The sequence below is a fragment of the Gopherus flavomarginatus genome, chromosome 9, assembly GCF_025201925.1.
Source record: "Gopherus flavomarginatus isolate rGopFla2 chromosome 9, rGopFla2.mat.asm, whole genome shotgun sequence".
Lineage (NCBI taxonomy): Eukaryota > Metazoa > Chordata > Testudines > Testudinidae > Gopherus > Gopherus flavomarginatus.
The window spans coordinates 58,692,503-58,708,331 of NC_066625.1; the positions used below are offsets into that span (position 1 = coordinate 58,692,503).

At 39.7% G+C, this 15,829-nt stretch overlaps 3 protein-coding genes across 6 annotated transcripts in view; 1 reads left to right on the forward strand and 2 right to left on the reverse strand.

The window, feature by feature from the left end:
* HERC1 (HECT and RLD domain containing E3 ubiquitin protein ligase family member 1) overlaps nt 1-7,650 on the forward strand; it is a 234,589-nt gene extending 226,939 nt beyond the window's left edge. Inside the window, exon 79 of the mRNA XM_050966953.1 lies at nt 7,608-7,650. Within this exon, the coding sequence (XP_050822910.1) occupies nt 7,608-7,644 (37 nt within the window). The 3' untranslated portion in view covers nt 7,645-7,650. The remainder of the gene's footprint in view (nt 1-7,607) is intronic.
* Nucleotides 11-8,323, reverse strand: FBXL22 (F-box and leucine rich repeat protein 22). Of its 2 annotated transcripts, XM_050967108.1 has the most exons (3): nt 3,368-8,323; nt 2,305-2,325; nt 11-1,007 (listed from the first exon to the last, which is right to left on the reverse strand). In XM_050967108.1, exons 1-3 carry the CDS (start codon nt 3,700-3,702, stop codon nt 680-682), a joined length of 684 nt encoding a protein of 227 aa, XP_050823065.1. In that variant the 5' UTR covers nt 3,703-8,323; the 3' UTR covers nt 11-679. The 2 variants fall into 2 exon arrangements, with proteins under 2 accessions (XP_050823065.1, XP_050823066.1); XM_050967109.1 differs by lacking the exon at nt 2,305-2,325 and having other exon boundaries at nt 14-1,007.
* Nucleotides 8,324-10,074: 1,751 nt separating this feature from the next.
* The window catches only part of USP3 (ubiquitin specific peptidase 3), a 58,239-nt gene continuing 52,484 nt past the window's right edge, over nt 10,075-15,829 (reverse strand). For all 3 annotated transcript variants that reach the window (XM_050967016.1, XM_050967015.1, XM_050967017.1), the window contains 6 exons: nt 14,084-14,190; nt 13,836-13,916; nt 13,179-13,297; nt 12,941-13,054; nt 12,754-12,821; nt 10,075-10,978 (listed from right to left, as the gene is read on the reverse strand). In XM_050967016.1, the coding sequence (XP_050822973.1) occupies nt 10,813-10,978; nt 12,754-12,821; nt 12,941-13,054; nt 13,179-13,297; nt 13,836-13,916; nt 14,084-14,190 (655 nt within the window). In that variant the 3' untranslated portion in view covers nt 10,075-10,812. The remainder of the gene's footprint in view (nt 10,979-12,753; nt 12,822-12,940; nt 13,055-13,178; nt 13,298-13,835; nt 13,917-14,083; nt 14,191-15,829) is intronic.

The window sequence follows — 15,829 nt, forward strand, 5'->3', positions numbered from 1 at the left end:
TGTGTTAATGTTAAACTTACATTACTATTTACAGTGATATAAACTGAAGCGTAAATTGTCAGTGTACGTTATGTAAATAATGTTAAAGGCTTGGTTTGCACATATTTTCATAGCACTTATGGTTTAAATAAAGTACACTAACAGATCACGTGTAAAGTACAGTAAGTGACATTTATCAGGAGTGAGATCTGCCTTAGCAGAAAAGGTGAACATGTGACAGAAAGAGGCTAGTTACCTACTTAGAATTAATTATCCTTCTCTGAGAGAACAGGCACATGCATATTTCCTTGGGAATAAAAAGTTTGTTATCCATCCCCTTGGGCCCTGAGATTTGGATACATCATCATAAATGGTAGACAAGCAAAATATACCACAGACTTCCCCACAAGACTCTCAGCAGGGTCATCATCAGCTAGTCAGGATTTACCATCTCCTGTGTGCTAGCACAGGGAATTTTCCAGTATGAAGGACCAGTGGTGCCAGACCATCGCCATCAAGGTAAACTCCTTACCCAGTAACACAAGAGTATTTGTGAAATTTATAAAATATTCTTTTATAAACAAAGCCAATATGCATATAGATAGGCTGAATTGCAAACTGGGTGGAACCTCAAAATGTCAGTCTCTCTTCACATATATTGAATTTCTAGAATCGGTCCCTCTTAGTGCAGCACCAGTTTTCACACTGCTCTTTCAAGCATCAATTTTTCCGCTGGTTCGTTGTCTGGAATCATGTCTGCACTTCTCTCTGCTTTCAGCATTACTGAAGGACATTTTTCCTGGACTGTCTCCAGACCAGCCTGAGTTATGTTCCGGCAGAAATCCACATGGAGGGTTTGTAAAGAGCCCCCATAGAGGGTCACAGCTTCCAGAGTCCGGTCAGTGATCCGCACGCAGTTTTCCAGTTTCAGTATCTTGAGGTTTGGGCAGCTCTTGAGAAGCAACAACAGGTAATCATCTGTGACATGGCCACATCCAGAAAGGGTCAGGGACAGCAAGTTTGGGCACCTGAAAACATGGTCATTGTATATGAGACAGAAGAAGAATGTGTAGAATCTGCAAAAGCAATTCCCACTTAGAGATTCCCAAGTTCAAGTTCTGAAAAGCAGTGCAAAGCAAGCTCTTCCAGCCATGGTCTGGGAATCAAGACATTTGGGTTATAAAGCCTGAATCTCGCACTGACTTGCTGTGCAACCTCACAGAAGTCACTTGACTTCTCTCCGCCTCAGCCGATCTATTCAGGTCAACAACAACCTCTGAACCCTGCTCCTAGTGCCCTGGCACATTAGGGAATTCCAGCATCAGGTCCTGAGCAGAGATTTTAATGGATACCTGCTCTGAAAGGACTTTGGTTGGCTGATACAGCAAGAGTGAAGGAGCCTGCTTGGCCCATCCTGCAAGATAAGTATTGTGACTGCACCTCAGAGAGAGAAATGGTCATCCCCCAGGATTAAGGAGCAGGGATAAATATGTACTGATATTAAGTTGGGGCCAACTTAACTGAGGTAGTCATTGGATTTGATCAAAACTGTTTGGTTTTACTTAATATGTACACATCAGTTATCCTCCCCAATAGCCACAATTTTGAACCACCTGCAAATATTAACACACTCCGCAAAGGGAGGAAAGGAGCACAGAGTAGTTTTTGCTTTTATACTGATAACAGATAAAAGTCAAGGTCTAATAACTAGATGTATGGAATCCACTCTCCTAATAAGCTTCATTTAAACCCTGCCCAGAGGCAAATGCAGAGTCTTATGAGGACAGTTGTGCCAAATGCTAACCAAAAGGATCAGTGTCATTTTTCCTGTTTCCCTTCTACTAGCTCAAGAGTGACTTGTGCTAAATGTATGTAAAAATGGGCAGGACTGGCAGCTTCAGGATCAGAAGTTGGTGGGAGATCTGGCCTCTTGGCAGACGTACAACCCTTCCATCCGAACTGATTTTTGTCTTTCTGACAGCTTCCTTGGGGAAGCAGTTTTAAAAGCAGTGGTTCTACTCTACTATCTAATTTATTCAACTAAATCAGTTCTGAGATAGAGCTCCTATAGGATTGTTTGTGTGGAATCTGACTACAGCGGTGCTTAATGCAACCTCTGATAGGGTTGATATGCAATTCTGCAGCTAGAGTGGATGCTGTTGGAATCTGTAGAATTGAAGAATACACACCTGCACCATTTCCCACTCCCATTCTCAACAATCATTTAAAACAAAATTAACTGGAAAAACTTTTCTTTAAAACTAGTTCTATCAACAGTCACTTTTGTGATACAGCCTTAGATACACATGGCTTGAAGAGACCCACCGTTTCCAACTCTGCCTGCGTCTGCGAAGAAAAAAAAAGTTATCAGTCTGAGCCTGTACCTTCATCCATTTGATTCCCTGTTGCTCTGACCATCTTTTGCACCTGGCCAACAGGTGTTTATGTACAAGTTCAGAGCTAGTGCAAGCTAAAAGGCTGCAAATATTAAAGTATTTCTAGCACTCACGCTGTCTTTCTTGTCCCACTGGACACCTAGAACTGCAGGCTCTGCAGCATAAGCATGCAGTTTAAGGAGCAGGTGGTGGAAATCTTAGTTTTTAATCTAGCAGCAGCAATTTTCTGTTGTTGCCAAATTGTACAAGAAATGGCTGTGCCTCCGCATTGTTTGCTGTTTTCATCGGTGTTAGCTTTTGTGTTTGTAACTTACTTTAGCTAGCACAGCTCAAAGCTGCTGATGTTGGTTTGCACTGAGGTCTGCTTTTCCTCACTATACTATCTCCTTGTCTGTGTGACCCCCCCAAAGTAGTTTATATAAAGCTCAAAAATATATTTATAATCACTCAACCTCAGCATAGATAACATAGGCATTATCAATTTACAGAGAAATAAATTTAGGCTGCTCTAACACAGAATAAAATGATGTAAACCTTAGATCCAGTCTACCTTCACATGTGTCTGCCTGTTACTTGGGAGGAAAAGTGGAATTTGAGCTTACCAACATGTTTAGGGAGATGCCAGTTTTATAGATAAAAAAAGAATCTCTCAATCTCTTGCTCCACTTCTGAGGATATTTTTGTCCTGCGCAGAATGGTGCTATTAAATAGTTCCTTAGTGACAATGCATGCTAAAAAAAAAGTGACTAATACCTTGAGAATGTCACATGCATTTGTCAAGCAAATGAGGGCTGAGGGAAGCCCTGTGAAATTCAACAGTGATGCACTACATTTTCGTTAAAACTAAATAAATGTGCTCCAAAGCCAAAATGTTTTGGTATTCAGTGTTCTGATCCAGAAAGGATGTGTAAACAGTTAAAAGCTTCAATGCTTTCAATTTAATGACCTTAAGCTTTACATTAGATGTAAAATTTCACACCCCAAGAACATACCTTTTGCAGACTTGTATTAAAAAATGATTGACAGCATTTTCATGCTTACGACAGATGTCTTTCTGGAATGTGTTTTTCATCCAGTCCTCAATGTTACACACCTTGACTCTGCTTGAATGCCAGCAGATGGAGAGGTACCTTAAAGCTGGTCCCAAGAGAAAATTATCCTTCTTTAGTTCCACAGGAGAATGGAAATTCAGTACAGGCCACAGAAAAGGCTCCTGAAACACTTCTAGCAATTTGTGACATGTCTGGGCTAAACTCTTTCTACTGTTTTTGTCCAGGAAAGAAAATAGGTGCAACAGGCATTCCCGATTGAGCTGGGTTATATGCATAGCCCATGCAGAGCCGTGCTTTTAGGAAAGAGGATCGTATATTCTGGCAGAGTGGACTAACAGCAATACTGGAGGGGCCTGACCAGCCTCAGAATCACCACTGGGCTGTTGAACATATATGGTTGTGGAATGGTGTTTATTTTTGGCCAACAACTGGTGCAGGAGTTAAAAAAAGGAAGCAGCTCAGAGTCCCACGTGCACCAGGCTGTTGCTCCATTTCTTGTCCAGGGGAATAGCCTGGCCAAGCAGAAAAGTAGCAATTGAGTTAAATCAAATGTTTCCTTAAAAGGAATTATTTTCCTTTTGTCAATCCTGATGTTTAGCAAAGGGCTTGAGGCAGTTTAAATGAACTTGTAGTAGCCACAGCTGCAAAGGAAAAGCTGTGCAGGCCTCTGCTTTGGGTGAAAACCATGATAGTCTCAATGCTATTATTTTAGCCTTGTTAGAAAATACTGACTATTCTAAGGGGCCTTGCTTATATCCTAACAGGCCCAAGGATCAAATCATGTATTATTGATGATGGGCTTTAAAAATGTGGTGTTCAATAAACATCTAGTAAAACCCACTTGAGCAAAGAAAATCTTAAAATGATTGGAAGCATGTATTTAGTGTGACTCTCTAAGCCAAACAGGCACATTAAGAGCTTTAAATACATCAGAGGGTTTTACAGGTTCCATTTACCTGAATTGAACACCAGTGTAATTCCCTGCTTGCTGCCACTTTAATTATAACAATTACAACAGGCAATGGCACTTCATAGCTCAGCAATTCTCAAAAGTGGGCTTTTAGTGAGGGAGTCCACATGAAGTATCCTACATGGATGTATCCATGACTCTGATCAGAAATACAGAAAATGTCTGCAGTTCTCTCTCAGGTTCATGCCTGTCCTGCTGGCCAGTCTCAAGCTGGTGCATTAGCCACTTTCCTGCTGAGTCATTGCATTTTAAGATACAGAATTTGTGATTTAGCCATGTTATATAGTAAGTAAGTAAGTAAATTGTTCTGAACACCTCCAGGCACTCTTTATTAGTCTCCATTAAATTAAGAAGTTTTACCATCTATATAACCATGACAGAAAGCAATTTTTTCCAAGCCCTTTTCAGACACTGTAGCAATTTTTGCCTGAGTTAATGAAGCTAGTGTCTAGATTGTTTTCCATCTCATTAATGGAATACCTTCTTGCTAATTTTATGCTTTTTGTCTTTGGTTTGTATGTGGCAATTACCAGATAAAGATTAATGTACCTTGTGAGGTAATGGGATAAATTACTCAGCATGGCTGAAGCAGTTCAGTGGTGTTGAGCATAGGCTGAAGCTGTTGCTAGTGCCCTTGATCGAGGCATGGGAGAGGCAGACTGTTTGAAAGTGGAGAAAAGTACTGTAAAGTGGCAGTTAGGTGATGTCTAATCTCCCACAACAAAAAGGCTAGGGTTGGGTTTGCAGCTGGTACTAGGCAGCAATAGCACCCTCGCTCTAAGGTGTGACCCAGCCTTTACTTAAGTAGATTTTAAACAAGATCTTTTTCACTTGTATAGCACAAAAGGTCTTTGAAAAGAGGTGTGGGGCAGGGGGAGGAACAGAGGGAATCAGTGTGATTACACACAACTGTAGCTGTTAGGATTCTTTCTTCTGTGTCTATCTCAATGCAGGATTGTTTCTTTCAGTGTATTTATAAGTACATAGGCCAGTTGGCTTTTAAAGACATCCAGCATTGGAGCCTCTTCCCACTTCATTTAGGAGACTTTCCCAGCGCAAAATGAATGAGGCTGTGTTAAGGTTTTCCTGCTAGTCATCAGAAATGTCCTTACAATACTTCTGCTAATTAAGTTTTTTGCCTCCTTGGAGTTTGCCCACAAATACTTGGAGGCCATTATGTCAGTTATCAAGCCTTTTTGTTCCAAAAGCACTATCTACTGAAACAATGGAGAAAAGGCCTAAGCATCATAGCATTGTTCATGCATTATCCCCCACAAGGTTCTACATGCAGGGTAGAAAGTGGTGCATAAAAATAACAGCTCTACCATCAGAAGGGGCTTAAGTCTGCACATCTCTGATAGCGGAGGGGGCTGAAGCAAAGGGACAGAGCAGCAAAAATGGTCTTGCTCATTAGTGCACCATTGCTAACCATGGTGGTAATTAAGCAGGCACTAGCTCCAAGCCCCTGTTGGCTTGTGGGACGATATCTATGGTTGGATTTGGAAAGGAATATGCTGAACAGACACACAATCACTAAATGGGAGGCCCTGTAGTGCCATGTCCATTTACAATATTTTTCCAGCAACAATTTGTTAGCAAAGGCACTTTGTGCCTCTTGTGGAGACCAATCTAACACGATTCTGTAAGGCATCGTCCTGAATTACTGCAGCGCTCACAGGAGAGAAGTGACATTTGAAAACAGGTAGTTGGTAAGACAGTCCTTTTCTATGGCCTTGCCACTGAAAACAAAGTTATAGGCTACAATAAGTATATTGTGGCGTTTGATACTAAAGATGGCAATTTTGGATAGCTAGCTGAATCTCAATCCATTATAAATTACTTATTCTCCTCTGACACAGCTCTGCTAAACCTAAAATGTCAGTTTGCACAGAGTTTAATAGGCACCGATTGTACTCAAATCCCAGAAGTTAAGTGATATGGCTACAGTTAGTTACACTTTGGATTGAGCTTAGTTTACCAGTGAAAGCGAAGCTACTGAAGTTGCATTTAACACTTTCCTCCTTTCCCTAGAGGCACCTTGAAATTGTCGCTTTCTGTCAGGATCTTTCATGACTTGGCCTAAGAACAGATTGAAATCCATAGCCTTTGTCTACATCTGACTAGGGCTGTCTACAGCTGGGGTGAAGTTGCCATGGAGGGGTGTGGAATTTTCACAAGTGCTGTGGGAGGGTGAAAACTTTTAGCATAGGCCAGGCCTCAGAGTTACTGTGCCTCATGCACTGGGCTGTTTTGTTGTGTGTATATTAAAGACAATAGCTTGATGAAGGGGCAACTAGTGGCCTCTTCGCAAGGAATTGTTAATTTCTATTGTAAAGATAAAGTATTTGCATATAGGCCTTTGTATATAATTCCTGTTTCTTAGCATGAGCCAGGTGCTCAGGGTGGATGAGAAGGGGTCTTTCCCCCAGCAACTGGTAAGAAGAGGCTATGACTGTAAAACCACAGAATAAGTGGCAAAGATGTAACAGTAGTTAAGGAAAGGGGGAGAAGAATGTTGCCCCCTACACTGCTTTTACTTGTGAACAAATAGCACCTGCTGATAAAGCATTTTTGCTTGTGTGATAACTGTGCAGAACTGTGTACGGTCAGGGCCATGCACATGGTGTATTACTTTTGGTGTAAATGTATATGCCCAGTGGAAGTTAATAGCACTGTAAACATGACATATCCCAAGTTAGTTAGAGGCTATATAGCAAATAGACCTAGCTAAAGAAGTTCTGAAAAAATGCTTTTGTCATCAGCTATTTCTCAGAAGGTAAAGAAGCTGATTCTACTGCCTCTGCACAAAAGTCTAAAAAGCAGTTTTACTCACACAGAGTAATAATATGCTGAGAAGCTGGGGCAGGATAGGAAGTTTTTCATGTTCTAAAGAGAGCCTTTAATGGCACATCTGCCATAAAAACATTTTATGATTGAATTGTTACTTGCATTCACCCCATTAATGCACAGTCAATGGTCCTCATAGAAACTTACACATTAGATTTTAATGGTAAACAATTCCATCTATGGCACTACAGTACTTGAGGATATTCTAAAGCACAATGGAATGAGAGTTTTCAAGGTGCTGATTACCTCATTAGTAAGAGACAGACATCAGAAATGAAACAGCATTAGGCAAACTTTTGAACAAGTGTCATGCTTTCCATCCATTCAGCAAGTCTTACAAATGGCTTTCTGCTTTTGATACAGGTCCACACTGCCTTGCACCATCAAGAAAAAGATGTAAACCCACTCCACATGACATCAATGATCACTGGGAAAAGCACCTTTGACTGTACTCCTTGTAGGCGCTCACCCCCATACTGTATGGGATCAATCACCATGCAGTCTGCTGAAGCAGGGATGAACAACTGGGAATTCCCCCATTGTTTCACATAAACTGCATTTCCAATTGTAGATGCAGCTTTAAACAATGAGCGACACCCCAAGGACCACCTTTTTCTTTTGGTGTAGAATACCGGCCAAGTTCTTGAACTGCAAAAACCACGTGCTTGCAGAAAGCAAATCAGACCAGCAGTGAATAACAGAAAAGAAACAGATTGGGCTTAAAATGTCCTTTTCCCCACCCTGCTCAAAAAAAGTAGATAAATATAGGATATACATGTAAGGTTAAAAATTTAATACTAAGCTAGGTGCAGTATAGGTTACTGGGTCAGTGCTCAGTTGCCTTTTTTTGGGGGGGAGGGAGGGCACTGACTAGAATACAGTGGATAAGGAAAGTTCTCCACCAGGAAGAGAAATACTTGTGTTGCCACAAAAAATTGTTTATACTGTCCATCTGTGTTTGCAGTGGGAGTAAGCTACATTAGGAAAGGATTTACAGTGTACTTGTCCCATAGATGCATATGGCTGAGTTGTATCAAACTGCTTCAAGAACAAACTATGACAACTGCATGATGTTCTGATGGCCATGTGCTAAACAGAATATGATGTATGCCATTGGCTAAGACAATTCTCTTATGATACGTGAAAAGTGGTATTGAGAGGAAATGTGTAAGACAATATTTGGGCAAAAAAAGCTGAGAGAGAAATAATCACCTTTAAAATAGAGGGAATAATGTTGATGAAGTTTATGAACTTAAGTTCCTAAAAATACAGAAAGGCACATTTACATCACTGGGTGGCTGAACAATATGCACTAAATTCACTGCAAGTTAAATAAATCGACCAGATCATGTCATGATTGTTATTCTCAACACATATATTAAACAAATTCTAGAGCAATTTTAGTGCTGGCTCAAGTGCCTGTGGCCTAAGGTTTAATCCCCAAAATTACATCCTGAATTGCCATCAGTGGTGAAATGAACTCTGCCAATTACTTTTTTATTGTGTTTAAATGTGATAACAGCTGCTGGTTCTGATCAGAACATAAGCTCTAGCTGCAGAGGTCCAAAAACAGTAGTTAACAAGCTGATGGCTACAGTTTGAAGCAATGAATAATCTATTTATTGTTCAACAACAAAATAAAGACATCCTGGTATATCTGCCACTTAACATATCAAGTGATAGTCACTATTAGGTTTAGGTAAGTGTATAGTTTACATATTTTCATACACAATTTAGCAATACTGAACATTTCTGCAGTTTTATATAAAGCCAATTTCTTTTTAAACAACATCTGAGATGGATCAAACAGGTAATTAAAACTTTTTTTTTTTTGTTTTTGTTTTGCAATTGTCAGGCTTCCCCAGTCAGGAGCGCTGGTGCTTAGTCAACTAATACTGAAATGCATTCTACATCTACCTGCTGACAAATGTGGCCCTTCAAGGAGATACAACCAGGGGAAGGCAGATGTTTTTACTCAGCTAAATATAAACACACCTGTTTGTAAACTCTTGGGAATATATCACTAGTAAGAGGGGTCTGGTGGGATAGCTGTCTTGGCAGGAAGAGAGCTCCAGCCTTCCCACAAAAACTTTTGAGATTATGGGAGTGTGGTGAAAGGCAGTAGGCAAACAGAGGAGGAGGGAAAGGGGAGTTCAGTGTCATTCAATCTATACTGGGCTCTTCTCTCTCAGCAGTACCAGAACAGCCGAAATTCCAGCTGCTAACACTGAAATCTTCTTCCACTAAGCTGATAAGAGGTTTAATATAAACAGATGTCTTACATTTCAACTTCAGAAATAATATCTTGCCTCTTTTGGTCAAGAGACCATGAAGAATGGTGCACTACTAATTAAATACTGCAGTTAGTGAGGGTATATGCTCACCTAAAGGGGCAGCGTTAGCTCCACAATTTGCATGAACTGTAATATCCCTGCATATAGACTTAAATGCATCTTCCCTACCAGTTTGAGCCTAAGTCTGGATTAGGTATAACAACATACCATGCAAAGTCTATCTCCAAACCCATACCAAACCTGCCTTTCAGTCCTAAACGGAGACTGGTGGTTTTTAATCATGCTGAAAGGGGATGTGGGCAAATGGGAGTTATATTGAGACAAAAACCTCTCCTGTGTGAAGCCCCCACATTGAACTCTCATTTTAGGATATAAAAGGGACAGTGGCCCAATCCCATGGAGCCTGCTAGCTTCAGAAGCAAGTGCTTGCTATCAAACTTTGGGATAAATGCTAAAAATTGAGATATCACTCTAGCAATTCCATTTCAGTTTTAAAAAAGTAAATTAAAATCCCAAGACACGTATAAAGACACGTATATGATTAGGGTAATAATTTAAATGTCTCTTTTGTAGGGGAAAAAGTACAAATGAGAAACACTTGAATTTGCAGTACAAATACAACTGAATCAACTATTTATTTACAAGGAGTCCTGAAAGACAGCAGCCTTGATACACACTGATAGCAGCAATTACCCAGTCTACTTAATGATGCCACATCTCATCTCTTCTGCAGGCAAAGAGTGATTGTTCAGAGGTCACTGTTAAGTTTCTTGCACTGGGGCAAACAGTATGTGCAAGCAATTGCTTGATTTAAAAGTGATTCAATCTTATCTACATAACAGCTGTGAGAGCAGCATGAAATTCTATTGCTCTTCATAATCAGGAACACGTTTCTCTTGCTTATAAAGAGGATACAAAGCTTCTCTGATGTAAATGTGCCTTTAGAAAGTGAGAACTGAAAACATTAATATAAAAATCAAATAACTAAGTAGTTCATGAAACTATATATATAAAAACTGAGTTATCACAACTAAAGCAGCAAATCAAAATATCTGCTGAGGTTTTCTGGTAGAACTAAAAAAAAAAAAAAAAAGTTAGTTTGTGTCCAAGTTCAATAAGTCAATGTCCAAGCTACCATTGACACAACAAAACTAAAACCCACACGAGGAAGTTGAAAAGTGCACAATGAAATTAATAGTCTTGGATCAAGTATTTATGGAGAATTGGAAATGTTTTGTCCGAAGGACTTGATAAGTGAGGATTAAAAGGAGGTATTAAAGTTTATCAGATCCAGATTTGGCCTGCCGATCCACATAGAAGAGGATGTAGGCCTTTGCCTTTACCACGGTCTCTTCATCGGTCAGAGTTACAGTACTGTCATTGAAATGGAACCAGCGACCTTCATGAGTTGCATAGGCTGTGTAATGTCCAGAGCCAACGCTGAAAGCAATGAGACACACAAAGTGGGATCAATAAAAGGAAATTTACCACCTCATTCTGTGCTATACAGGACAACAACAGGGCAAGCACTAATTGACTATATTCTATCATAAGGCTTCTCCCAGGTTAGAGGGTGGGAAACTGAACAGCCTCCATAATTGGTCAGCTTAAACCCAAAGGCATTAAAAGGGTAAGAAAGATTTTCCATGCAAAAGCATCTTTAATAGTGTCAAGATTTGATAGGAACCACATGCAGACAATTGCTTCCTTTTTGGGACTTCATAAAAAGTATCTAAGTTTTAGCATAATCCAAGCCCCCAAGTCCTTTTGCAAGCAAAACTCCCAGTGAACTTAAATACAAGTTTTACCTCTGTAAGATTAGATTCAGTAGCATTTAAGATAAAAGTAATCACCAGCTTACAAACAGAAATAAAATTTGAGTTTTACCATGTTCTGTCATTTAATTTTATATTCAGAATTCCTTCCAACTAGTTCTAGCTGAATCCTGTTTGAGTTACCATGATTTCAAACCAAGTGCACAGGGAAAGTGTCATCACAATGAACACAGGTTGGAAACTAACTGAAGTTTTTATACAGATCCCATGCCATGTCTTGGATCCTTGTACATATAATTAAGAACCAGAAAACAGCCAAGTTTCATTACTCATGCTGCCTCAAGACAAGGCCATCTCACACTTGCATGGCTAACAGCTGTATCTTATATATCATCATAGTTCACACCCACCTAATTCATTCCAATCATGTCCAGTTTACACTGATGTCCACTACGACTATGTTTTGTATTCTCTGAGCTTTCAAGCAGCTGCCATGGGCGTTCTGGGGTAGTGCTAATGAAGACTCCATTTGAAAGTCAGACCGTTTGATTTAGTCCTACTTCAGATATCAGACCACTCATCTTTGGAAGAACGCAACAAGGGCAGCCTGCTAGAGTGAACGTTTTCAAATACATGTTTGCTGAAAACACACTCAATTCAACTGAGATAGAACAGTGAGTTCTAGTGACAACAGCAAGAATTCCCACTATTAGAAAACAGCATAGTTTCTTCTAAAGAATTGTCCTACCATCCCTCAATCTTGGGACTTGATTACACAATATCCTGGAAGAAGAAAGTCATCATGTCACTACTACTGACTCTCAAAGGATCAAAGACTGCAAAATATCTTTAATTCAAAATACAACTACTGTCCAACTCCAGAGCATCCCAGTTGGCTCTCAGTTTGAAGCTTCACTCCTGTGGGAGAGGACCACTGCTGTCAGTCTGCCAGTCCAAAGTCTACATTGTTCTAGATGAGCACTTTCCCTTTGCATAAACCTGCATGTGCTTTCAAGTTCAACAAACAAAGAAGAAACATTGAAATTTAGTTGTTAGTGGCTAAGTGAAATGTCAGTTTTTATGGCCACCGGACCTCTCTCTCAGCTTAAATACTTTCCAGAAGGACTTTACTTTCCAATTTGAAAGAAGCAAAGGGACTATCCTCATTTTTAATAAGTTTCAGATTTCCATCTATTACTCAGGGGACAAGAGTGGAGATTCACAGCAGGAGACCTCTGATAGACTGAACAATTAACATTTTTGGTAAAAGTCCCCACTGGAATATAAAGCTGCTTTTTATTTCCATGTTAGCACAGCTGCTAACAGAACCAACATGCACATTATGGGTGAAATTCTGACCCCAATGAAGTCAACAGGAATTTGGCCACTGCCTTCAGTAAGGCTAGTACTTCACCCCAGGTACTCACTGAGCATACTTACCCTGAACCATGATGTACGACAACAGCTGCAAGATCATATCGACAGCTTTCTGGGCCACTGTTCTCCGGCTGCAGTTCAAAGCAGAGAAAACAGCTTTTAAGAAGTCAACTGACACCTTCTATGTTCCATAACATATGATAAAAACAGAACAAATTTCCAGTGTATACATCAGTAAGAGTCTCTGTACCTCTAACAAGTAGCATTTCATGTCTAGGTCCCGGAGGGGAAATTCTACATATGTATCAACCTTGTTTCTCAGATATTCTGTCCAGTGAAATCGTTTCAAGTGTAAGCATAGCACCTATAGTATTAAACATGAAAGACAGAGTTCATTAGGTTAAGTCTTTGTTTATGGTTACATATGTTTATTGGTCAAGTTATTAATTCCCTTTAAAGTTTCACCAGACACTCATATTTGCACTTACCTTTGGTAGTTTCTGAATCCAGAATTTTTTGGTGGATTTCTGTTTCTTTTTACATTTGTGGCACATATAGAGCTCTGTCTCATCAAGTTCTTCCAAGTCTGTAAAACTGCGAAGACAATCTAAAAGGAAGAGAATTCAGAAGCACTAATAAGAGACCAAGAGATGACTTCTGGCTGGTTTTTAGTGGGCAGTTACTCTTTGTAGGCAGTCTCTTCATAAAGGCCAAGGACTGAACAGACATGGACCCACTAACCCTTACAGATCATTTCTGAAGCACACTGATGAGGTGATGGGTGATGCTTGCACTGCTGGTGCTAGACAGAGGAATTCAGGAGCCAGGGCTTGTAATCCAGCCATTTTATAGTACAGTAATAGTTTCAGTGAAAGTCAGGCAGAAATATAAGGTTGAAAGAGAAGAAATCAATCTTAAACTGGATCCATGTAATTCTGAAAATAGTTACTTTCGGGCTCTAACTCAAGAAATAAAATCTCCGTCTCCCCAAAGGTGCTATCACGTTCCAGATAAAGAACTGAGTGGGATATGGTTGCAGTAATCACATTTACAAACACTCTGGGTGAAATCCTGGCTCCACTGAAGTCAGTTGAAAGCCTATGGATTTCAGTGGGGCCAAGATTTCACTCACCACGAACTCTTACCCCGTAGTGTGCACATTGGTCCATTTTCTTGATTCTTAGTACGTTTATTTCTGAACTGACTTGGAATATCTAGTGAAAGGTCTAGGAACGAAAAAAATACAATTGAATTTCTTAGATCAAAATAAAAACTTAGTTCTTACTGAAGTTTTACATTGTAAAATCTCAGCTCCATCACAGATTTGTCAGCTACATGAAGATTCAGAGCTTTAATGTGGTAGCCAATACTTTGAAAGAGAAAGATACCTTACCTAGGAATGGATCAAACTTTCTAGATTCAGTTCCACATATTAAGCAGTTTACTTCATTTTGAAGAATGCCTCCAAATATAGCTGTGACAACAGTAGAGGCTCCATTTCTAAACAAACCACCATGAAGGAAAGAAACTCATCAGAATTTCTGTTTTACGCTGCATTTTAGCATGTGAAATATTTTATTGCTTATAACATGTCAAAAACAATCAGGCAGTTTGGTCTGGGTGTAACAAACAAGGATTGGGTTCATTTACATGGTCCTTTCACTCATCACTAGATTCCATGGAGCAAATGTTAATACAGCAAAGATATTGGAAACCCAGACGGAACAGGAATCTATACTCTATGCAAGTACTCATAAACAGATCTTCAATGGAAAAACTAGATAAGCATCCCAAATCTTTTTAAAGGCTATGCTTATATACAGTTCATTTTCTTCAGAGCGCATACGATTTTAACATTATGCGGATGTTATTTTTAAGAGCAGTTTTCTATGTGACAGCTCTCTCTCAAGCTAGGTGAACTGGGGTGTATTTTCTCTTTGAACCTGCTCTCTACTTTTTACTTCACATCTTTAGGGCTTTTTAAAGCAGGTCACTTCCAAAAAGACATTTTCATTGCAAAAACATGCTAAACATTGTGTCATTGTTTCTTTGTTCATTCATAAGGCACTTATCATAATCTTTTTGTTTTAAAAGCTCCAAAATAGAAGGAGATTCTTAGCTAGAGTGCTAAGTCAACCAGCCAAAGCAGCTCTACTATATGCACCATGAGATGTGTTTCCATCACGTAGTACTATATGAAGAGGCAAGGGAAAAACCCACCCGATCAACTTGTGCTTGTCTGATACAAAACATCAGGCTAACTGCCAGGAGCACTGCTTTCTCCTGATCTTAGCCCTGGAAGCCATCACAATGGTGGAGGTGGTGAGAAAGATAAAGGACAACAGAAATAAGTAACAACTGGGGACACTGACCTTTTAAAACATTCAAGTGTAAATGCCTAACACTGCCACATTTTGTCAGGTTCTTAATGCTTAATGAAAACAAATATTTCAAAGTAATTAACATTACAAGAAACCAGAATAATTTGCTAGTTTATATTATCAGGTTTCCAACCACGTGCCGGGCTGCAGAAAACCTGCGCTGTGAGATTACAAGCCACCTCCTTCAGACCTGATTAATAAACTGTCAGTATTTCATATAAGGCAAGTTTATAGCACTATCTGTACACTGGTCTCATTGGGGCAAATCTTTTTTTCAGGCAAAGCTGCCGTTCAAGTCTCAGTTCCAGGCTCAGATCAGCTGAGGATTGCAAGATTTTCAGCCAGATACTCTAAAACCAACCTTGCAACATTCTGTATTCAAGTCTAACAGGGTTTTTAGATACAGTTGATTGCGGTGCATGTGTTTTGCATGAACCAAGAAATGTAATGACTAATGTTATTTTATACAAAAGATCATACTCCTAGTGCTATAAGACCAGTGACTTCAGGCACAACAGTTATATTTACAGAGTTAATTAAAAGTGGGTCGTAGAACACTTGTAACATACTGTAATCAAGCCTATGCAGTACTCACCTGCCCTGCTCAGGCCTGTTTAACTTGTAATCCCTTTTCCTGCATAGATCAGGACAGACATAACTCTCAGATAATCCTAACACAGGGAGTCTGCCCAGTGACCAAAATCCAGGCTGAACTGACTGTTAACATTCCTGCCTAAAGCAAAATAAATGTTTTGGTC